This window comes from Monocercomonoides exilis (assembly GCF_001643675.1).
Source record: "Monocercomonoides exilis strain PA203 chromosome Unknown scaffold56-565389, whole genome shotgun sequence".
In the NCBI taxonomy this organism is placed as follows: domain Eukaryota; phylum Preaxostyla; order Oxymonadida; family Polymastigidae; genus Monocercomonoides; species Monocercomonoides exilis.
The window spans coordinates 227,040-249,296 of NW_027150601.1; the positions used below are offsets into that span (position 1 = coordinate 227,040).

Sequence of the window (22,257 nt, forward strand, 5' to 3'; positions counted from 1 at the left end):
TGCAGTCATAATAATTATATAAATAATGCATCAATAACAATATTTGTTAACAAGTTATTTAAAAAATTTTGGATCCTTTCCATACTTTGATTTGATTTGGTGAGATCTTATGCCTAAACAAGCTGCAAAAGCTCCAGCGAAGGCTGTTCCAAAGCCAAAGACCAAGAAAGATGAAAAGAAAGTGACAAAGAAAGTTACAGAAAAGCCAAAGGTTAAAGTTGCAGCAAAGCCTGCACCAGCAAAGGGAAAGGATACAAAGAAAACAACAGCAAAACCAGTTGTCAAGGCTAAAGCAGGAAAAGCCACAAAACAAGTTCCAAAGGACGCAAAAAAAACTCAACCAAAGAAGAAGGTTGAGAAGAGAAAGAAGACAAAAGAGGAGAAGACTCTTGACGTTGCATCTCAGATCAAGGAGCATCAATGCATAAAGCGCCCAAGACACTTCCATATCGGCGGAGATCTTCCTCCACCACGTGATTTGAGCAGAATGGTGAAATGGCCCAGATACATCAGACTTCAAAGAATGAAAAAAATCATGTACACTCGCTTGAAGATTCCGGCAATGATCAACCAATTCACATCGACTCTCAGCAAACAAAATGCCAAGAAAGTTTTCAGTCTTATTAAAAAGTATCGTCCAGAAACCGAGACTCAAAAGAAGAAGCGTCTTTTGGCAATGGCAAAGGCAAAGAAACAAAAGAAAACTGTCAAGCAACAAAAGCCTTTCGTTGTTAAATTTGGTGTTAATCATGTTGCTTCACTTGTTGAGCAAAAGAAGGCAAGACTTGTTGTTATTGCCAACGATGTTGATCCAATTGAGCACGTTCTTTGGCTTCCAACTCTTTGCAGAAAGATGGATGTTCCTTATTGCATTGTAAAGAACAAAGCTCGTCTCGGACGCGCAGTTCATCTTAAGACTGCAACCTGCCTTGCATTCGTGAATGTTCGTCCAGCAGATAAGCACGAGCTCACAAAGGTCAATGCAATGTGCAGAGCCAACTACAACAACAAAGCCGAGCAAATTGCACGTGCTGTTGGTGGAGGTAAATTAGGTCTGCGTTCCTCAATTGCACTGAAAAAGAGAGCTGAAGCCCTTAAGAAGGCTTCACTTGACAAGCACAAGGCATAAATTCAGATGTTTTCATTACACACCTGCATAATTTGAATTGATCAATTCATTTAAAAATTTTTAATATGCAAAGTAGTTGTTTTCTCAACTTATTTCTTTTATGTCATTGATTCAACAGAACGTTGCGAAGTTAAAAAAAGAAAATTTTAAGAATCCGATTTCATGAATCAATAATTATTCTCTTTTGGAAATTTTTTGATGGTTCAAAAATCAACTTTAAAAATAAATAGAATAATTTGAAAATCCGTTTAAAAGGCTATACTAACTTATGTGATCGAAAGTATGTGTTTTGTTATGTGAGTATATTAAGTTATGACAATTAAAAATTCATTTTTCTCAATATTATAATAAAAAAAGTATCTGAAATTTTTTATTTTTTCCTTCGCGATTGCAAATTGTTTCTTTATAACTGTGACATCAATAATAACTTCAATGTCATGTTTATCAATTCGCTTTGTGTAATTTCTGTTTTTCCCGTTTTAACAACAGCAATTTTCAATTAATATTATTTTATTGTTTGAACGTTATCGGAAAACAATTAATTATAATTATTGCCTCACAATATTTAAAAGACGAATGTTAAAACGTATATATGCCTCTTTTTCAAATTTTCGTTTTTTATAAAGAACATTTTATATTTTTAATAAATTTTTTCTTTTCGATATTCATCTTCTTATTTAACCAATTATTCAATTTTCTATCATGTTCCAAATTCTATAAACCTTTTATCTTTTGATGCTCCATATTTTTAACTCTCTTCATCCTCAGGATTCCTCGCAAATAGATTTTTAATATCCATCATCTCCTTCTCTCTTCACTCGTCCCTCTCCATCCACTCAACCATCTTCCTCCACGCTCGCAACCTCATCGATGGAGCTATTCTCCCCAACCTCAACAGCCCATCCACTTCACTCTCTGCCTTCAACACATCTTTCCTCCACCAAACACGATCTTCACCAAATGCTGCTGTGGTTTATGTTGGAACTGAAGCTGATAGAAAGAGACCAGGAAGACTGACTTCCTTCGATACAAGCAGCCATCGCTTTGAATGGTGCGAATGGAATAATTCCACTGGTGGAAATGATGATGGAGGGGCACTTTTCGTGACTCGCGCAAATGCCAATCTCACAATCACTTCTTGTTCATTTTTCAATTGTTCAACTGATGGGGAAGGCGGGGCGCTTTACGGTCAAAATTTGTTAAATATAAACATCGCAAAATCGAATTTCACGAGTTGTTCTGCGTCTCATGGAGGAGCAGTGCATGTATCCTATCCACAAACATATTCTGTTTGGTCATTCTCAGATAATAGAGTGGAGCGTTGTTCAGTATCAGGTTCGAGTGGTTCTGGTTGGTATTTTGGGGTTGGCGGAACTCTGACAACTCTTCAATTCCTGTTTTCGAAATGCAAGTGCATTGCAAACACTGGGCTTGATTCATCTGGAGCAGTCACGTTTTATTATCCTCCCTCCGCAAAGCCAATTGAGTTTTCAGTCAATGATTGTCAGTTTATAAACAACACATTGACAAATTCGTCGATGTTTGGAGGTGGTGGACTGTGCTGCACAGCAATATATCCCTGGATGAGCGGAACCAAAATTATATCCTTCTGTTTCTTCGATGACAACACCGCTGCAAAAGGCAGAGGAAACGACGTGTTCTTCAATGGAAGCAGCATCACACAATCTCCATTCCAGCAATGTGGCTCAACAACCGCAACAAAAAGAGTACGGAATCGTGGAACAGCAGATAATGCTGAGTACAATAGCTGGGTCCCCCTTATCACCCAGAACAAAATTGTTGCTAACAGCGGAATTGATGCTGATGCATGCGGCAGAACGAAGGAAAACCCATGTGCCACAATCGAGTATGCCCTCGGATGCGTTGCTCCCTTCCAAGATGCCTCTCTCATTCTCCTCAAATCCACCTTTGCGCCCGTCCAGACGCTTATCTTCCTTGCTTTTGACACGAAAATCACGGGAAATGGAACAACCACCACCATTGCGTCAGATTGCATTCCTCAACCTCCGTCATCATTTTCATCCTCATCATCATCAACAACATCTTCTTCTTCACCAGATCCTTCTGCCTCTTCTGCCCTCTTCCAACAGACCCAGGGCTCCCTCACAGTCTCTGCCCTCGCCATCGCCCACAACTCCACAAATCCCATCACCCCCATCCTTTTCCACCTCTCCAATAACTCCCCTTCTCTCAACCTCAACACAACCACCATCACCGGAACAACCCCATCTTCATCATCAATCACAACTCCCCTCTTCTTCCTCACTGCTGGCTTCCTCGCCCTCAACCACACAGCAATCACCAGTCTCCCCCTCAACAGCCAAAGCATCTTCCACCTCACCTCCCTCACAGCTCCCCTTACCCTCAACTTCCCCAACTCTCTATGATTTCGCAGTGAGCAATGCTAGCTTCACTGCATGTGATATGAATGTTGAAGCAAAGGTGGAAAGAAGAATACGCTCTTCTTTGAAAAGAAGTCTATTTAAGGGATTTATGAGTATGAAGTTTGAAAGAAGAAGAAATGACAGCGAAGATATTGAAGATATCTGAAGAGTGAGAAAGAAAAGGGTAAATTAAAATAAAAAGAGAAAGGTTGTTATGAAAATTGGAGATAAAAAAAAAAAAAAAATAGAAAGAATATGAGTGAAAATATGATAAAAATTTTGGAAAATGAAAAAGGAAAAGGAAATATGTATACGATTCTGCAACTTCAACATCTTCATTTTATGTTTGAAATGATAATATGTTCTGAATAATAAAACATGTGAATGAAATGAATTTGCTCATCAAAATTGTCAAACTATTGCAATTTTCTTTTTGTTGCTTAAACAAAAATTATACAGATTGGGCAAATGGTACTTATAAGCCACCTCACAAAACTTTATAAAACAAAGAAATAATCAAAGAGAGCAGTTGTTTTTTATTTTAAGAAGAATGATATGTGGAAAATTCGGTCTTTATTTATTGGCCTCCCATTCAGATGCATCAGCTCCATCCCCATCCCTGTCTGATGATGTATCTGTTTCAAGCACATAATCAGACTCTGAAGATTCTTCTTCGTGTAATATTTCAGCTCCAACCTCTTCTTCCTCTTCTTCTGGGCCAAAAGCTTCATCCTCAAGAGCTTTGTGTTCTTCATCACTGTATTTCATCACATTCGACACAAAAATGGAAAAATCAACTTTTCGATTTCTGAAAAACAAAAATGAATAAATAAATTCTTGCATTCGATTTGGTCTTTCTCCATGTGAAGGCATGAACTTACGAAGTGCAGCCCACAATGCTTCTATATGATTAGTGCAAGCACCGGGAATTGCATCTGAATAAGTGAGTAATAACATTTCATGAAAAAAAGACAATAAAAAGAGAAAATAAAAACCCAAAAAATGCTCGGAATGATTGACAGTCTTGCGTGTGAATCCATTCTCACTCAAAAAAGAATATGCTTTCCATTTATCAGAATGTATTTCTGTTCCGGGACGAATATATGTTTTAATTAACGGAATTAATACAGAAGCAGATCTGTTGCCCATAGCATAAACAAATGCTTTTCCTCCACGTTCATGAGTACCGAAAATCCATGTTTGCTTCTTGGCACGTCCTAATAAAAAAATATTTCAATATATAATAATATTTCAATAGATAAAGAATTAAAACCTCTCTTGTATTTTCGCCTTCTCCAAACAGCTTCATCATTTTCTTCAATGCGGCCAGGATCTCCCATAGGAATTTGAATTCCACATTTCATCATATCGCATGTTCTCATGCAAATGTAATTATTATAAGAAACATTATGTCTTTCGCATGAAGTGAGAGAAGATGTTCGTTTTATATTGAGATGATGGTAAAAGAATAAAAGGATCAGAATTAGATTTGAAATTGAAAGCTCCAATTTTCAAAATAGAAATCCTATCAAATTAAAAACTTCTTTTCCACATTTGCGGCATCTGAAGAACCATTTTCCTTTTCTTCCAATAATAAGAATCATTTATGAACGACAATTTGCAATTGGGCATCTTCTTACAGTGTTCACGACATAATCGTGAAGTCATTGCATTGTTTCTCCATTATCGTGAAAAATCTTCACCAAATTCTACATTTCCTCCGTTTAATAATTCAATATTTGTCATTCATCAAAATTTTGATATTATATATATACTCATCAATATTATTACTAATAATTTTGTTTATTTATATTTTGAATTTTTTATGGATTTACAAAATATTTTCTTCATAAATCTGATTTTTCCACTTAGTAACTATTGAATTATCTATTCAAATATGCTTTAAACATATTATAAAAAGTTTGTCTTTAATTTGGCAAGGTGGCGAATAAGTGCCATATGTCAATGAATTTTGTGAAAATAGAATTATCCTATTCTAATTTGTTTTTGATTGTATTAATATAAACTTTATGCAAGAATCAAAATCTTCAGAAAACTTTCATTTTTTTAGAGAATATTTTTAAAATTTTCAAATAAAATTCACACAGTGAGAAAAAGTGAAATTTGCATCACTATTGCAAAAACAGAAATTTTGTTCGAAAAAATTTTATTTTTTTTTACAAAAATTGTTATTTTGAATGACATATTAGTTTTTTGCATGAAAAAATTAATAATTTATTTGCCAAATTAATTATTCAACAGCAAACTTTCTCAGTTAGAATTATAATTGTTATACAGCTTTAAAATTTTTGATTTTTTCATTACAACATTCCTAATTTATTATTTTTTTCAAAGAAAAAAATAAAAAAATTAACAAATAGCAAGAAATGAAAAATGTGCAAATTGATTTTTGTATGAAAGGAAAACAGTGATTAAGTTTTATCATTCTTTTTGGACAAGCTTTTTCTTCAATATAAAAGTCCAAAATTAGAACAAAATTTAGATGAACAATGAAATTGTTATGAGCATTTTTATAGAAACATTTAATCAAAAACATCATCAAATTAATTTTATATTAAAATTTCGAAAGGAAGGAAATTAATCAAACAAAAAAGATTGTCACAAATTCCACTGTTATTTCAAATTTGACAAAAGTAAAACAATATCAATAAAAAGAATATCATTTGTAAAAATTTCCATTTCTCAAGCAAGCGGTCGCTTGCAACTCACATTCGGATTTTATAGAATAGATTTCTCAGAATAGAAAGCATATAGTAAATAATGAATGTCAACAAACAAAACGAACTAACAACAATGATATAATTCATCATCGTTCAATGTTCATATGGTCGTTGTATTCCACATTCAATGTTTCATTCATTCAATCACACATTCATATGCAATAATCACATTTATAAATGAAAAAAAAAATTCATTCATCACAAAGAAAACACGATAACATTCGAGCATTCATTCGTCATAAATATACAAACATAACACATACACATTCATTCATTCATCAATAAAAAAGAAATGAAAATATAAAGAAAAAATTCAATAAAATAACAAATAAAATTGAGCCAAGGGGCAAGCTCAATGAGATGAACTTCTGACATTAAGTCAGACATCTTCTTTGTAATAATTGAAGAATTATTTTTCTTCATAAAAATTGTAATTGGCTTTTTCTAGAAGCTATCTTCCATCATCTCCGCTGGGGGCATCGGAATGGCATTAATGTATTGAGTTTCCAATTCTGAAGATTGCACAGTAAGGGGATCAATAATGACTTCTGGAGGCAATGTTGCAGGCTGCTCAACAAGTTCGACATTAGATCCAATAAGCTTCGACAAAACCAATAAAAACGGCTTTTCGATATTGTAGTTTGCTTTTGCTGACATTTCCACATATAGCAGATTTTTCTTTCGATGAAACGGCACTTGCTTTGTTTTAACTTGCCGATCTTTAACATCAATTTTGTTCCCGATAAGAACAATTGGAATATTATCACAAACTCTAGTCAGATCCCTATGCCACTTTTCAACACTTGTATATGTAAACATTGAAGTTACGTCAAAGAAAATAAATGCACAATTAGCCTGTATGTAATATCCATCTCTAAGTCCCCCAAATACTTCTTGGCCAGCAGTATCCCAAATGCAGAAATTAACAGGTCCTTTGTTTGTATAAAGCTCGAGATTGGAAACAGTAGAACCAATTGTGGAAATATATCGCTTTTCAAATTCTCCAGTTAAGTGTCTTTGGAGAAATGTAGTTTTTCCAGTTGCTCCGTCGCCAACAAGCACAAGCTTCAATGAAGGAACTTTTTTTGCTTCATCCGCAATAATCTTATCTCCTTTTAAGTTTTCTTGGATCATAGAAATATTCTTTATTGAATTCGGAAAGAAAAAGAATTTGTAATTCCACGATTGAATTTAAATGATCAAAAAGTTAATAAATTTATTAAGGTTTCAAAGAAGTTCTTTTTTTTTTTAATACATGCATTATTTAAAATTAAACTACAAAAGATTATGTAAATGTACAGTAGTTTGAAATTATATCGAATTTCAAACAATTTCACAAAAACGAAAAAAAATTTAAGAACTTGACTAGTTAAAATGTTGACTTCTGATTTAATTTTTTAAAGTTCTGTTTTTCCTTTCGGGATTTTCTGAGCAATATTGCTCATGTATCTCCATAAGATGAGCCTTTCTCTTTGCGTGACAGAATCTGCACTCTTTCATTTCCGCCGATGACGTGGTGTCACTAGAAGATGCAGTAGTTGATGAAGAAGGAGATGACTGTGGTAAAGAAGATGTAACATTCAGCGAGGGATTAATTGAAGCAGAAGTTGCAGCAAAAGACGATGAAGATTTAGCACAACGATTTGTGTGGACCTAATACCATCAGAATAATTGAAGATAAAAGGAATGCATATTTTTGGAGAAAGAAGATAAAAAAAAAATAATTGAGAAAGAATTAAAAAATGAAAGTTAATTCATATGAAGATATTGAAAATGCATAAAAACATGAAAAAACACATAAAATTTATGAATATTTTAATATCCAATTCAATGGTACAATAACCTCTCAATAAAAAAAACAAAAAAAAAGTTATTTTTTTGTCTGTACCTGAAATATGCTCTTGAGTATCTGCTTGTGGCAATGAGGGCATTCAGCATACTTCGATGTTGTTGTGGCTGACAAAGAAGAGGCTGAAAAAGAGCTTGGCGCTGCGGCAGACTCAGAAGAAGACGACGAAGAAGAAGAAGCAGAGGCAGTTTGAGAGAAATCGTAGGGAGGAGGAGATCGGTCAGCTGATGAACGAGCAGAAGAAGTTAATTCAGAAGATAAACTGTATTGTTTAGGAGAAGAAGAAGAAGAAGAAGCAGAAGCAGGATTGTTGGTGGCTGCAGAAACAGCGATAGAAGAAGAGCCAGAGAAGGAAGGCAATGACGTTGGTTGTGATGTTTGTGACTGAAACTGTCGAAACTGTTGAAATTCATCAACATTTGAGTAATGGCTCTTTTTCTCAGCAGAATCAAAATTGCTTGATGGAATGGTCGAAGTGCGATTGGATCGCATGTCGTGTTGCGGTAAAGCTTCTTCCACAACTTCAAATGACTCATCATTTTTAGCACCTTCAGCAGCTGAAGAGTCTTCCTTTTTTGTTATGTCATCTGACACTTTCATGTTTTCTGTTCTCTTTTCTTCAGCTTTTCTTGGTGCATTTTCTGATTTTGTCATTTGCTCAGCGTAAATACCAAGCATGTCATTTTCCGCAATGCGTCTGGAGGAAGGCACCTCCCGTTCTGCAATCACATCTTTTGGATAATCACGAATTGAGCCTTTGTTCTGTTCTGGGGCTTCATAAATTTTAACATTAGAGCCATTGGACAAATCATCCTCTTTTGCTTCATTCAGTCTGTTACCAACAGCAACAGGCTTTGATTCATCTATTTGCAGATCTTCACTAATCACTTCATTCACTTGATCTCTTTCTTTTTCGTTCTTTGTTGAATCTTCTTCCCCTCTTTCAATTTGTTTAATCTCTTGAGGAATAGAAGGTTGACCTTTATTAATTTGATTTGTTTCATTTCGAGAAAAATTTTCGACTTCATTACCAGATTCCACAAAATTATTCTTTGATGCGACAATTTGTTCCGCTTCTTCATGGTTCTTAAAAGAGCTACCTTTCATTTCATTTTGTAATCCTTCAGTTGAATGATTTTCAGATAACAAAGTTGAATGCCCAACAAACTTATCTTGAATTTCGCGTTTGAGGGATATTAATTCTTGCTGAACCTTTTGTGTAGCTGATATTTGTGTGTTTTGCAAAAGTTGAAGGGCACCAATTAAAGGAGAAAGCGCCTATAAAAACAACGTTTTCAAGTAGTAATATTACTTTTCTTTAATCAAAATAAGATAAACATACATCTATTTTTTGTGTCAACGGAGAAGAAGAAGGTTCATCATTCTCATCTGTTATTTCCTGATTAAACGCGAAAAAAAACATATCTAATGGATGTAAAAAAAGGAGACTCATGTTAAAGTTCTAAGTGAATACCTATGTTTGAAAGAAGAAGAGTAGAAATATGATCAAATGATTCTTGGTCAATGTCTTCCACTCCTCCAAAATGTGTGGTAAGTTTCTCTCGATATGACTCAATTACAAAATACTTAAAGGCAAGAAATGATGGTATAACTTGCTTTAAAATCTTTCTTTCTTTTTGATTGAGTTGAATGTCGTGAACAGGTAAAGAATCAAACCACATGTTTCTCTTTATGGGTGCCCTTCAGTTCATGGATTAAAAACTGTACAATATGAACAAAAAACATTATTTCAATGCAAATAATTATCAACCTCATTAATTATGAACCGTTAGAAAATGCTTCGAAAGAGAACAAAATGAACTTTTCAATAAAAATCCTCACAGTTTAAATCCTCATTGATACACATTCAACGAAAGATAAAATAGCATTAAAAAATGTGAAAAAAAAAAATAAACTACACGAAATTTAAAGAAAGAACTATTAAAAAAATATTATATATAAACGAAACAGAAAAAATTACAACATCCAATTCATTGTCTTCAAGGATAAATCGATCCTTTAAAAAATAATTTGATAATTGCATCAAAAGAATCAGGTTTACATTAACAGACATTTTGATCTCTGTTTTATTTGCATCCTTTCAAAAAAATCAACAATTGCTCCTTTTGCGAGTGATTCTTTGGACTTTCATAGGACTTATCATTCACGCAATAGTTTGACTGTTTCAAACTACATCAAACATTTCCTCAGCTTTCTCTCTCATTCATTTCTCCATCAACTTCGCTTCTTTCTTTTGCATTCTCATCTCCTTCTTTGACATATTCAGCACCTTCTGCGACAGGCCCTGCTCCCATCTTCTTCTTCTTCTTCTTCTTTTTCTTCTTCTTCTTTTTTCTCGACTCAGTTGAATTGATACTGTTTGTCTCAGTCATATCGTCTTCTGAGGCAAGAAGCGACAAGCTCTGACTCAGCAACTCCTGCTGCTGCGTAAATGACGAAGCGCCTATGAAACTTGACAAATACGCTTCTTCGTCCAACCCATCTCCGCCCCTCACTTCTTTGATCTCTTTCATCAGCACTCTTTTCGAGCCAAGTGAAGTCGAATGCAAAGAAGTGGCTGCATCAGCAGAAGAAGCAGAGAAATCATTCGAGCCAGGCGAAGAGGTCAGCGAAGTGGTCAATTCACTGCCGCGCATTGCATATGCTTTCATCTTTTGTCTGTGTGCCCCTTTCTCCACTCTCGTTTTCCTTGCTGCTTTTGGCCTCGCATTGCTGCTTTCTGATTGGTTCGGCTGCTTTCTGCCAGATGACACGTAGATCCCGAAGTACAACCCGACAAATATTAAAATAGGAAGAGTGGTTGTGAAAAAACGAAATGTGGATTTTCTGTTTAGAGTTGGCGAGCTGTTATAAACAGTTTTTAACATATCGAAAAAATGACAAAAGTTCATTCATAATGAAAATTTCTTGTATAAAAAAAACTGCAAACCAATTATCTTTATCTGACGGTGGATCGTTAACACACTTTATTTGCTCATCGTGTTTAACAATGAAATCATCAACTTCAATGAATAACACATGCAAAATTGAAGTAGTTAAAAATAGAATTGTTAAAAATATCATCATCGCAGAGAACGCGATAATAGTATTTTTAAATTGCATCATTTGTTGTGATGTTATATTTTTCGGTATGCGCGTCTTCCAGATCCAAATCAATGCTATATCAATCAGAAACGAGCAGATGGTATAAAACAAATCGTTCAGAACGTATCTCAAAAGCAAAAAAACGCTATTTCCTTTTTCCGAACTTGCTTCTATCATTGTCCCAACAAAAAGAAAAATATTTAGACCAACAAGTCCAACCCAAAGAACTATGTCGAAAATTCTACTCAATTTTGGATAATGTTTTGAGATTGATGGTGCACCAGTTGCTTTCCATACAGTGATCATTAACAGTCCCCAAGCAATGTAAAAGAAAGAGTCAAATAAATACGCGCAAAATATTAATTGTGTGAACTTTGAATAAGGCAAAGGGACAATCATGTTTAGAGAAATTAAAAATGTACACAGAAAATGTGTGATAAGTGTACCAATTTTGTAATAATTCCTTTTTGCATGTTTCTTTCTAAATTCTTGAATTATGAGAAAGGTTGCTAATAACAAGCATATTATAGTTGTAACGAGAAGAAAAAATGGAGTAAATGCAGTTGTTGAGTAAATGGCTTAAAAAAAAGATATTTTGAACACTTTCTGTATAAATAAAAAAAAATTGTCATACGAATGCATCGATGAAGCAATTCAAATTGAGTATTTGTTGGTATTTGTTTAGACATTGCTCCATCAATACGATCTAAACGTATTATATGTTGCACAAATTATAGTCATTCAGAAATAAAACCTTTTAAATTTCACTTAAATTTGTCCAAATATTAACGAAAATATATGAAGTGAAAAAGTGAAATGAAAACATTTGCTATTTTGAAGTGCAGAATTCATTTTCAAAAAAAAGTATAAAAAACGAAGTTTGCATTATTTCTTTCACGCCTTAAACTTTCTTTTTTGTTTTTTGCTACTCCACATTTCTTCTGAATCATCAAGTAAAGTTTCAGGAGGAGTTGTTTCTCCAGATTCTTTACTAGATTTTTCATGATCTTTAGAATTTTCGTCTTTAGCGGAAGTGGTTAACTCCTTTTCTGAAACAAATTTCGATGGCAAAGTTGCTTCACTTATCGAAGGTTGTGATACAACATGTGCCCTTCTGTTTGAAATTTCTGAACTCTTCATGTTATCTTTATGGATATCGTTTGCAACGCTAAAATCAGGTTCTTTTGGTGGAAGCATTGCCATAAGGAGATCAAAACGACCTTTCGTAGCAAGAAGCCTTTTCATGAGAATTGTATCTTTTGAAAGACTTTGTCGAATCCATGTTGAAGTTAGAATTTTCATGTCTTGTTCAGATGAACTTTGAAGAATACGCTCTCCATGAAGTGTGAAAATAAGTCTCAGCCATGTGCAAAGTAAACCAACTCTTCCAACTTTCTGCTGTTCTTGTTGGCTTGATTCAGATGTGTCAGAAGCTGTTGCTATGGTTTTCTTATCGAATGCTGGTTCTTCATCAAGTAGATCTTGCAAACCAGAAATAAGAATCATTGCCAATTTTTGAAGGGTAGAGAAATCTAGTCCAAAGCAAACGTCTTGGACAGAAGAAATTGGTAATTGCGCGATATACTGAAATAAATCTCCTTTTTTACTTTGAAGAATTAGACCGTACAAATGCTTAAGCTTTTTGTTTGATTGACGTTTTGACATTGATCCTATCATCGAAATCTTAATTTCCCCACAAATAATGAAAAAATAAAAATCTCAGATTTCTTTTTCAAAATAAAGGTTATGTTGTGACCCATCATAATATTTTCAATTTTTTTAAATGCCTTTTCAACGAAGTGAATACACGTAAAATGATTTGTAATATATTGCATCTAATACTGATTTCTTGTACTTTTATTTTTGAAAACTTTTTCGCTTTTTCTGCGGAAAATAACTTCAATGAATCTTATCGTCATATTTCAAAGGATTCTGTTCATCAATCTTCTATTAGTCAATTTTATTTAACTTCAAATATGAAAAACATGAAATTATGTTTTGATATAAATTCATTGACTCGTTTAAATGATAATTTATGCGCTGAAGTTTATCCATTAATCATTTCTTCTTTTGTTGGTAGTAATGCAACTTTGAACTGTTCATTTTGCAGTTTTTCCCAACGCTTAATGATTCATCAATTTATAGTAAAGAATCGTTCTATTTTTTCTTTTAAACAATGCACAATTTATATGGAAAAAATTTCGACTCCATTTGAACTTGAAAACGGACATGTCGACATTTCAAATCTTTCATTAAGAGCCTTTAAAACAAATGGAATTATTGCGCCGTTTTTTTCTTCTTCCAAAATTAAAAATTCCCAATTTGGATCAATATCAATTAATTCTTCTTCATTTTCATCTTTTTCAGTTCAAACAGCTCCTTTTCTTGACTCCTTATTAACATCGTCTTGCAACATTCATCACACTTCATTTTTCAACTTTTCAGTAAAGACATTTTCATCGAAGAGATTTTCGTTGTTTTCTGGCATGCATTCAACCGAAATTGACTCTTGCTTATTTTATTCAGTCATTGATGCATTTCATGGTGGAATTGTTCGATCAATTAACAATCACTCATATAAATACTCTTCATTTAACAGTACTTATTTTCATTGTATTCGTACGACTAATGAGGTTGAAGAGAAAATTAATGCTTCTCAGATTGTTTCAAGATCATCAACATTTTTCATTGACGACGAATTCAGTGCATGCTCTTGTTCTTGCGCCGATGGACAACAATGCTGCTGTGGAGGTGCTATTTATTTTTGTCCTGAAACATCTGATATGAAGGAACAAGATTGCTCAATATCTTTGGAAAGATGCTCATTTACAACATGTGGAGCACATTGCACCTTTTTGGAAGCAACTGGAAATGAAACAGCAAAATCTTTTTATAGTACTCAACAAGATCAGTTTTTAAACAAAGAAAATGCCCAGAAAGAAGAAGAGAAATTATTTGAAAAATCACATACTACAGCCAACAATTCATCAGAAAAGAATGATTATTCCTTATCGAATCAAACGAACACAACTTCACTTTCATCTCATTCATCTTTGCACAAAACATCTTTTGTATCGGAAACATCGCCAGCTTCTCAATTCGCTCACTCAGTTCATTCGACTTCAAAGAGATTTGCTTCTGACGCGCACTTATCACCTTGCCAATTAACTTCTGGTGGTGCTATTTTCTGCTCGAATGTGCGCAAGTTTCTGATGTGCAATTGTTCATTCAACAAATGCGGTTCACAGGTACAATGGAATCAGCATGTCAAAAGTGGAGGTGCCGTATTTTTAAGTATTAATAAAAAACACTTTAGTGATTCATATGACCTTAAAAATGAGAAAAAAGAATGGTCTGAGTACCAAGATTCGTCGATTGTGATTCAAGGGAACAACTTTTCGCGTTGTTCGTCTGAAGAAGAAGGCGGTGCAATGACACTTCTTTTTCCATCTTCCGAATCTTTTTTCTTCAGCTGGAATTATTTTATTTATTGCTGTTCCTCTTCAACAGCTGGAGGACAGCTGGCAATGTTTTTGCTGAGCAATCAAGAGCACCGATTGTCAAAAAATAATGAGAGCACTTTTATCAAAGACAAAGAAATTCCTTGTGATGAATCATATCCGAACAGCAAGTTTTGCTTCAAGTCAATAACATTTATTCAGAATGGAATGGGACACAAATCTGGAGATTTCTTTCTAGACATTTCTGCTTCAAATATGAGGCAATCTTCAAAAATGAGTTTTGTGGCCCAAAACAAGACGATTCAATCTGACCTACCACTTTTGTTTTCTTTCTGTATTTTCCATCATCAGTTGCTTAAAACTTCTGAAATACCTTCAGTTAATGCAGATACTGAATCACCTGCTTCATTAATTGTCACTCCTTCAAACTTAGTTATTCAAGATCCCTCCGTTTCGTTAACGTTTTCTCCTTTCGACAAATATTCATTTTCCACGTCTGTTTCTAACAGAGTATTTCATTCTGTTCTGGGCTCGCAAGATTCATGGCTTCCATACCACGAATGGAGTGTTCTAATAAACAAAAATGGTGGCAAAGATAGCGAAACTTGCGGATTGGGGTTTGATATCCCTTGTGCTTCAATAAAAGCAGCAGTTGAAATGACAAAAAGATCAAAAGGAATTAAATGGAAAATTATTATCACTAACACGTCATATGAACCATCGTGCCAATCTGCATATGAACAAGGCACAATAGTGATTGATGATGGAATGTCTGTTTCAATTACCGGGCAGAGTGCAGATGGAAAAGAAGAAGAGCAGGCAATAATTGTCCCAATTATACCGCTGAACTACGAATCAGCTTCGACATTTGCAACAAGATCCTCTTTATTTGCAGATATCTTCGAAGGTGATTCGCGGAAAATTTGGATGGAAATATCGGCGTCTTCGTGTGAAATAGAAGAGTTGCACTTTCAGGATGTTATTGAATCTCCATTTTCTGGGGTAGATATTTCATTTGTGATGTTTTCTGTTAAATTATCAACATTGAAAATGACCAAAGTTTCTTTCTCATCAAAAAGCAGCTCCGAGCTCTTTTCAGTTTCAACTGTGTTTAAAGATTTTGCCTCTAAAGTTCCTCAATGCCCTCTTATTTACTGTGCTTCTTCCATTTTTTTAGTTACAAAATGCTCTTTTGACAGGCTTTATTCAAACGGAGGTACTTTATTTTTAATTGAAAACAATGCATCGCTGGGTTTCGAGGATCCAAGTATTTCTTCCGCTCTTTCAGAAACATGGAAACTATCAGGAATAGAGGCAGTACATCTCCCTGAATATTTTCCGAATAACTCAAATCTTCCAGTTTCTTTCTTTGTCAACACAACATTCACAAACATCTCCTCGAAATCATCAACAACATATTTCCCATCAGTTATTTTTTCTGTTTCAGTTCCGCTTTGCTTACACAATTGCTCTTTTAACAGATGCACCTCAAGCGGTTCTTTTAGAGGAGGAGCTATTTTTGTTGCATTCGACGAAAAGGCAAACTTAATCCTATCAAATAACAAGGAGCATGATCAGTTAGCAGACGATTTTAATTTAGACCATTGGAATGAAGAAAAACAGAATCACCAAACAATGTTGGAGCTAAACTTCAATAATGTATCATTTATTAATTGCGAGGCGGCACATTGCCCAATGCAGAAAGAAGCATCGTCTGTGACACTGTCAAATGGAGTGCCAAATCAGTCTGCTCAAAAAAGCAGAGGCGGTGCAATGTATTTATATCGAGGCAATATGCAGGAACAAGGCATTCCTTTTCTATCAATCTATCAATCTGATTTTGATAAAGTTTCCTCATCATTCAAGACGACACGCTTTGCGACAAAAATTTCATCAAATTTTGACAATTCAGCTGGTTCTTCTTTGTCTCTTATTCCATTTCAGATAAATTGTTGTTCATTTCTCAATAATTATGCATCGATAGCAAATAACATATTCTTTTGCCTGCCTCATTTATCAAGCATTGATTTCACATCTTCTCTTTCTCCTCCACTTTTTCAGAATATGTGGGACGATACCAACTCGCTTTTTGGATGTGAGCTGGATTCAGCGAATAACAAAGGTAGATATCGAGATATTGATCTTTGCCAGAACTTCTTTTATTCATCTTTACGAGTTCATGTATCTTCTGATGCTTTACTCAACTTTGATGATCAGCCAATCTCAACAAATCTTAATCGTATTTCGTCTCAACATCGCAGTTTTGATTGGTTTTTGTGCGGTTCCTCGGAGCAGCCTTGCCAAACACTAACTGAAGCTGTTAAACATCTTCAAAATGGAGAAGATCGAGCGATCTCTATTGATTTCAATTATGCTTCAACAATATTAACAGAAATCAACGATAACTTTGTATTTGGCGGAATAAGTGATTTATACGAAAGATGGGTTTTTGATGCGCACAAATGGAAAAAGCTTAAGAGTGGTGAAGAAGCACCTCATGCTCTTAAAACCAAGCAAAGCAAACCAAACGACATTTTTTCAAAATTTTCAACTAAAGATCATTCCCTAATACAAAACAATGATTTGAATGATCATGGTGTTATTGTTATTGAAGATTCTTGTGTTGTTAGCAGTGCACTCATTATGAGCGATTGTGATATTGGCTGCGAAGAACAATCAAATAAAGCTTATGGAAGATCGCGCCACAACTCAAAGACACCTTGCCGCCTTGTATTCATAGAGAATAGAGCATCTATCAATCAAAATGCCATTCCATCTGATTATTCTCAAAGTGATCACTTGAACGAAAATAACGGTAACTCTGTCTCATATTCAAATCCTTCATTTTTCTTCTTCAACAATAAACGATTGTATATAACACATTTAACAATTCAATTCTTCATGAACATTTCTGCCTCAACAAAGCCACCAGTTAATAATGAACTGGATTCGTTCTCAAGGGATGATCGAACTGCAACTTTGTTATTAAATGATTCTGAGGAAAAATATAGTCCTTCTGACATAAGCGCACTCATTGTATCCACCAAGGGATTAGTGTGGATACAGAAATGCATTTTGGACCAATCGAATTCATATTATTCGCAAGATAATAATTACAACCACAATCACATTTCTCCTTATTGTGTTATGGAGTTTCCTTCGCTTGTTCTTCTTCTTTCAGGTTCGTTGCATGTTGACGATCTCCAAGTCACGTCTTCTGTTACTTCGTCTTCACTCTTTATCATCAGTTCAAGAAGTGACCAAGTGTTTGTGCACGATATGATACTAAACAATCTGACATTATATGATGGTTCTGTTATTACAATCACAGACGAAGATTCTGCGGATGCAAAAAATGTGATAACCACACAGAGACTTCACCATCTTAAAGTTGAAGTTCGAAGATGTGATTGCAGCGGTCTTATTTCTGCTTCAGGCTCGACATCAGAAAATCATGCACAACCATCATTTTTCTGTATGGCCTTTGATAATTACGAAGAAAACGATTTATCAGAACGAACTGATAATTTATTGATTTTTAATGTGATCGAAGCGTTAATAACTGATTGCTCATTCAAAAACTGCAGCTCCTGTTCTCAGAAAGGGGGAACCATTTATGCGAATCTATCAAAAGCCAATTCACTTCATCTGACAAAATGCGATTTCATCAACTCTTCTGTGACTCCCTTTGAGAAAGAATCGCAAATAACAGGAAGAGGAAGCTGCCTCTATTTGGAACGCATTTCTGATTTATCAGATTTCTTCATCGGAAAAATAACACTACGGCAATCGGAGTCCAGCGGAGGTGCTGTTACAAGCCAAAACGCCTTTTTCTTTGAATGCGATTCGCTCAAGAAAACTATCAAACCGTATCAATTTCGATTTGATCGCAGACCAAAATTCAGTGGCTTTCAGCCTCATTCGATGACTGGAGCTGAAATAAACCACAAGATAAATGCATCAGTTGACGATGATACAATTAACTCAAACGATGAAAATAAAAACATCCTTCTTCTGGATAATTGCTTAGCAGCGAAACAGTTTGACGTTGTATTCGCGGGGGGATTATTAGCAAAATACCAACAAAAGGCAACAATAGACAATGCATTTATTTTACACCATCAAAATGAAGATGATTGCGGAGAAACTCCGAGTCATCCGTGCTCTTCACTAAATAGCGCAGTGGAACATCTTTCATTTCACACAAATTCGTCAATTGTTATCATTGGTTCATTGTTGATTAGCGAAGAAGTTGACCTTTCGATGGCGGCTATAACCTCACTTCGAATGTACAACAAACAAGAAAATGAAAGAAAAGTTTTGAATCACAATTTTGAAGGGAATGACAAAAATGTTGCACCTTCTCCAATAAATATTTCTGTTCGTACTGCATCATCAAATAACAGCACGTATTCATTTGAGAATATTGCAACTTTGATTCTATCAAACAATGCCACAATCAACAAACAAAGAGGATTACTGGAAAATCACGCAGACTTGTTCTTACGTGATCTCATGATTGTTACCACTTACGATTTAAACATCGCATTTACATCTATTATTGTCTCTAGAAATGGATTGCTGAGCATCAGCGAGATTGTTTTTGATGGGCGCGTTACTTATCCAGATTCTGCACTTTCTGACAATCCTTCAGCTAAATCCAATGAAAAACGTAAGCACGCTTCTTCAGAAGTTGTAAAGCATATTCCGTCAATCAGCTGCTCTTTGTTGTGCATTGAAAGCGGGCAACTTGCACTTCAGCGTGTGCTCGTCTGTTTCATGCATTTTCTTTCTTCTCCTTTCGAAATAGTTGCATTTGCTGATGTTGCACTGTCTGAACTCACTGTTTACGATACACTGTGCAAGGACTGTCCAATAATTAGAATAATCTCTCAGGAAGACTTCCTTGATGAAGAATCCGTTTTTGAAAATAATCTAACACATCCAAATGAGATTGACGAAGATAACTGCAAAAAGCGATTTCAGGCGTTGTTCATATCAGCCGATTCTCCGCCATCTTTCCATCTTGCAGATTCTGTTTTTTCAAATATTACTCGAAACGACATTGGATGCTCCGTGCTTGAAGCAGTTCCTTCGGATTATGTTCAAGAAAAGGAGACGAGTATATATACAGACAATACAACAAATGATAATTTATTCATTGAAAACGACAATTCATTTACTCTGACAAATGTCATGCTGCATCATACAAAAGTCCAATCCTTCACGATTCTTCCAATTGTTCTCTTCAACACAAAGTTTATGATCAATTCTTGCTTTGATGAACAAGGAGCCGCAATTGCAATTCATAATACAACATGCCTAGGATATTCATGCTCATTTATAGGCACTGTGCTATCTGAAGGCAATCGAACAAACAAGAAACGGATAAGAAAAGCTGTTTCATCTCAACAATCTTTTCGTAATGCATCAATTTTGATTGAACAGTCAGATGTGCACATCGATGAAATGAGAAATCAAAATAACACAAACGATGATGATTCACCCCGAAGTGAATCTCCGCAAGACAATAGCATGTGCTCATGGCAATCTTCGATGCTTCATTTCTCAAAATGTTCTTCTTCATTCACAAACTGTTCGTTTTCATATGCTTCTTCTGGTGCTCTTTCTGTTATATCGTCTTCTGTTGTTTCGATTGCAGATTCAAGGTTCTTCAAAAATGATCCCTCAATTGAGAAATATCCTTCAATGCGAAGAAATATCTTTTGTTCAGACAAAAGTTCTGTGTTCATTATCGACAAAAGCAATGGAGATGAGACATTTGACGATTGTTACAGCATGAATAATTTTAATTCTGCGATTAATCTCAGCGAAGAGGAAACCGATGACAGACTTCCATCTTTAACACACTTTGTTGGAAAAGGAAGTGCTGATACAGTTCCCCCTACGTATAAATCCGTACAGGCGCTGTGGATTTTAGCAGAAAATGGATGCTCCGTTGAAGGTGTGCGAAACGATCAGCATAAATCTCTCTTGTTTGTACCATCAATTCTGTCTTCAATTCTGGGCATTCCAAAAGAAGGTACTGTGTGCTCTATTCGCATCCATGGAGCCAATTTGTATCCATGTGGCATTTGGTTTGAAGTCGTTGATGCTTCATCAAATTTGAGGAGTATCGGCGAATGGAACTTTACAAATTATGTTAATGAAAGTTATGCAATTGGCCACATTCCATTAGATTTCATTTCTCCATTGTTCAAAAACGATAAACACCAAAAGACTTTTTCAGCATCGAGATTATCAAACCTAAAGGAAACCATCCATACACATGCTTTAAAAGACAAAAATGCGCAAAATACATCAAAGCTTTTGTCTAATTCACCATCACCGTCAAATGAGAATTCACAAAATTCAACTTCCATTCCCTCATTTTCGGCCTCATCATCTTCGACAAAGCCTCTTGTCTTTATCAAGCTTCACTGCTTTCCTCCATCTACATCAACGCCATTCTGCACTCCTCTTGCTCCTCTTACAATTGAAGGCGATATACGCGAAAGTTCTACAACTCAGTCATATTTTATACCTGTCTTTATTTCGATAGCCTGCTTTCTCGTTCTTGTGGTTATTGTTGTGAGGTGCGTGAGATGGCAGCTTGGAGTGCGGAGAGCTAAGAAGCGAGCGCTGAGGAGAAAGAAGCGTGAGCAAAGGCAAAGAGAAGAGGAAAGGGAGCAGGAGAGATTGAATCTCGAATGGTTCAATGAGCGTGAAAGAGAAAGGCTGCTCAAAGCAATTGTTAGTAATTACAATGGAGAAAGAAGAGAAGGACCAAGAGATGAATTCTCAGCACACAGTTTGAATGCTAACCCAGATGCAGATTCTGAAAATAACACTGAAGGACGCAACAGACAGGGAATCAATCGCAATCAAAGCTTCATTTCTCGCATTGTGTCGTTTTTCCATTTGGACGAAGATGTGCTGAATGAAGATTCAACATCTGAAAGCTCTAATGAAGACAGTGAATCTTCGCCTTCAGATAATTACAGCGTTCTTTCCAATGCTTCCTCTTCGTCGTCTTCTTCTGGTTTGTCCTCCTCCTCATCTTCTTCTTTAGGCATTTTACCTACAACTCCGTCTTCTTCTTCAAAGAAAAAGCACCATTCAAGTTATCATCACAGAAAAAGAAAGGACATTCTTCAGTATCAGCCAATTGATGGTGCTGTTCTTCCTTCTGTAAATGAAAGTAATATTCCAGATGCTCCATTCCCTTCGCCATCCCCTGTTGGATTTGAAAAATGATATTGCATTTTTTTGATATGTTTTTTTCGATATTTATTACATATTTTAACGAAGTATGTTGATTTCAATAATTTTATTAGTAATTCAAAATACACAGTTAGACAATTTTTTATTTTCACTATTTATGTTTTTTGCTGCTGTTCTGCCTTTAATCATTTTATGTATGATTGCTTTTTCTTTTTGTAGAATATTTATTTCTTTGATATTTTAAATAACATGAGTTCTTTTAAACCTGAGTGCTTATAGAAAGAATTAGCTCAAACAAATAATAGCTTGAATATGATTCTCAAAAAAATTGTCCATTTCACCA

The 22,257-nt window shown here is 35.0% G+C and overlaps 8 protein-coding genes across 8 annotated transcripts; 3 read left to right on the top strand and 5 right to left on the bottom strand.

The window, feature by feature from the left end:
* The first annotated feature begins 81 nt into the window (after window positions 1–81).
* MONOS_3019 (putative 60S ribosomal protein L7a) lies at window positions 82–1,296 on the top strand. The gene has a single exon (XM_067872987.1). The coding sequence runs from the start codon at window positions 110–112 to the stop codon at window positions 1,127–1,129; it is 1,020 nt and encodes a 339-aa protein (XP_067720095.1). The 5' UTR covers window positions 82–109; the 3' UTR covers window positions 1,130–1,296.
* A 1,081-nt stretch (window positions 1,297–2,377) lies between these two features.
* MONOS_16784 (uncharacterized protein) lies at window positions 2,378–3,811 on the top strand (the record flags this gene model as incomplete). Its single annotated transcript, XM_067869655.1, has 2 exons — window positions 2,378–2,479; window positions 2,542–3,811. 2 exons carry the CDS (start codon window positions 2,378–2,380, stop codon window positions 3,535–3,537), a joined length of 1,098 nt encoding a protein of 365 aa, XP_067720096.1. The 3' UTR covers window positions 3,538–3,811.
* Window positions 3,812–4,054: 243 nt separating this feature from the next.
* MONOS_3020 (putative Uncharacterized transposase-like protein) lies at window positions 4,055–4,916 on the bottom strand (the record flags this gene model as incomplete). Its single annotated transcript, XM_067872989.1, has 3 exons — window positions 4,055–4,469; window positions 4,530–4,751; window positions 4,808–4,916. The coding sequence occupies 3 exons, from the start codon at window positions 4,914–4,916 to the stop codon at window positions 4,108–4,110; spliced, it is 693 nt and encodes a 230-aa protein (XP_067720097.1). The 3' UTR covers window positions 4,055–4,107.
* A 1,803-nt stretch (window positions 4,917–6,719) lies between these two features.
* On the bottom strand, window positions 6,720–7,409 carry MONOS_3021 (RAN3, GTP-binding nucleocytoplasmic protein; the record flags this gene model as incomplete). Its single annotated transcript, XM_067872990.1, has 1 exon — window positions 6,720–7,409. One exon carries the CDS (start codon window positions 7,407–7,409, stop codon window positions 6,720–6,722), a length of 690 nt encoding a protein of 229 aa, XP_067720098.1.
* Window positions 7,410–7,514: 105 nt separating this feature from the next.
* Window positions 7,515–9,815, bottom strand: MONOS_3022 (uncharacterized protein). Its single transcript, XM_067872991.1, has 4 exons — window positions 9,599–9,815; window positions 9,467–9,549; window positions 8,164–9,402; window positions 7,515–7,928 (listed from the first exon to the last, which is right to left on the bottom strand). The coding sequence occupies exons 1-4, from the start codon at window positions 9,804–9,806 to the stop codon at window positions 7,665–7,667; spliced, it is 1,794 nt and encodes a 597-aa protein (XP_067720099.1). The 5' UTR covers window positions 9,807–9,815; the 3' UTR covers window positions 7,515–7,664.
* On the bottom strand, window positions 9,809–11,785 carry MONOS_3023 (uncharacterized protein). Its single transcript, XM_067872992.1, has 2 exons — window positions 11,075–11,785; window positions 9,809–10,989 (listed from the first exon to the last, which is right to left on the bottom strand). The coding sequence occupies exons 1-2, from the start codon at window positions 11,626–11,628 to the stop codon at window positions 10,332–10,334; spliced, it is 1,212 nt and encodes a 403-aa protein (XP_067720100.1). The 5' UTR covers window positions 11,629–11,785; the 3' UTR covers window positions 9,809–10,331.
* Window positions 11,786–11,991: 206 nt separating this feature from the next.
* Window positions 11,992–12,969, bottom strand: MONOS_3024 (uncharacterized protein). The gene has a single exon (XM_067872993.1). The coding sequence runs from the start codon at window positions 12,904–12,906 to the stop codon at window positions 12,124–12,126; it is 783 nt and encodes a 260-aa protein (XP_067720101.1). The 5' UTR covers window positions 12,907–12,969; the 3' UTR covers window positions 11,992–12,123.
* A 1,691-nt stretch (window positions 12,970–14,660) lies between these two features.
* On the top strand, window positions 14,661–22,229 carry MONOS_3025 (uncharacterized protein; the record flags this gene model as incomplete). Its single annotated transcript, XM_067872994.1, has 1 exon — window positions 14,661–22,229. One exon carries the CDS (start codon window positions 14,661–14,663, stop codon window positions 21,945–21,947), a length of 7,287 nt encoding a protein of 2,428 aa, XP_067720102.1. The 3' UTR covers window positions 21,948–22,229.
* Window positions 22,230–22,257: the final 28 nt, after the last annotated feature.

Excerpts from the sequence above, each read along its gene's own strand:
- MONOS_3024 (XM_067872993.1), bottom strand. The coding sequence starts at position 12,906 with ATGATAGGATCAATGTCAAAACGTCAATCAAACAAAAAGCTTAAGCAT.
- MONOS_3023 (XM_067872992.1), bottom strand. The coding sequence starts at position 11,628 with ATGATTGTCCCTTTGCCTTATTCAAAGTTCACACAATTAATATTTTGC. Across the intron at positions 10,990-11,074 it reads CCGTCAGATAAAGATAATTG|CTCGCCAACTCTAAACAGAA; the intron begins GTTTGCAGTTTT and ends TGTTTATAACAG.
- MONOS_3019 (XM_067872987.1), top strand. The coding sequence starts at position 110 with ATGCCTAAACAAGCTGCAAAAGCTCCAGCGAAGGCTGTTCCAAAGCCA.
- MONOS_3022 (XM_067872991.1), bottom strand. The coding sequence starts at position 9,806 with ATGTGGTTTGATTCTTTACCTGTTCACGACATTCAACTCAATCAAAAA. Across the intron at positions 9,550-9,598 it reads TCTTCTTCTTTCAAACATAG|ATATGTTTTTTTTCGCGTTT; the intron begins GTATTCACTTAG and ends TACATCCATTAG. Across the intron at positions 7,929-8,163 it reads TACTCAAGAGCATATTTCAG|GTCCACACAAATCGTTGTGC; the intron begins GTACAGACAAAA and ends TGATGGTATTAG.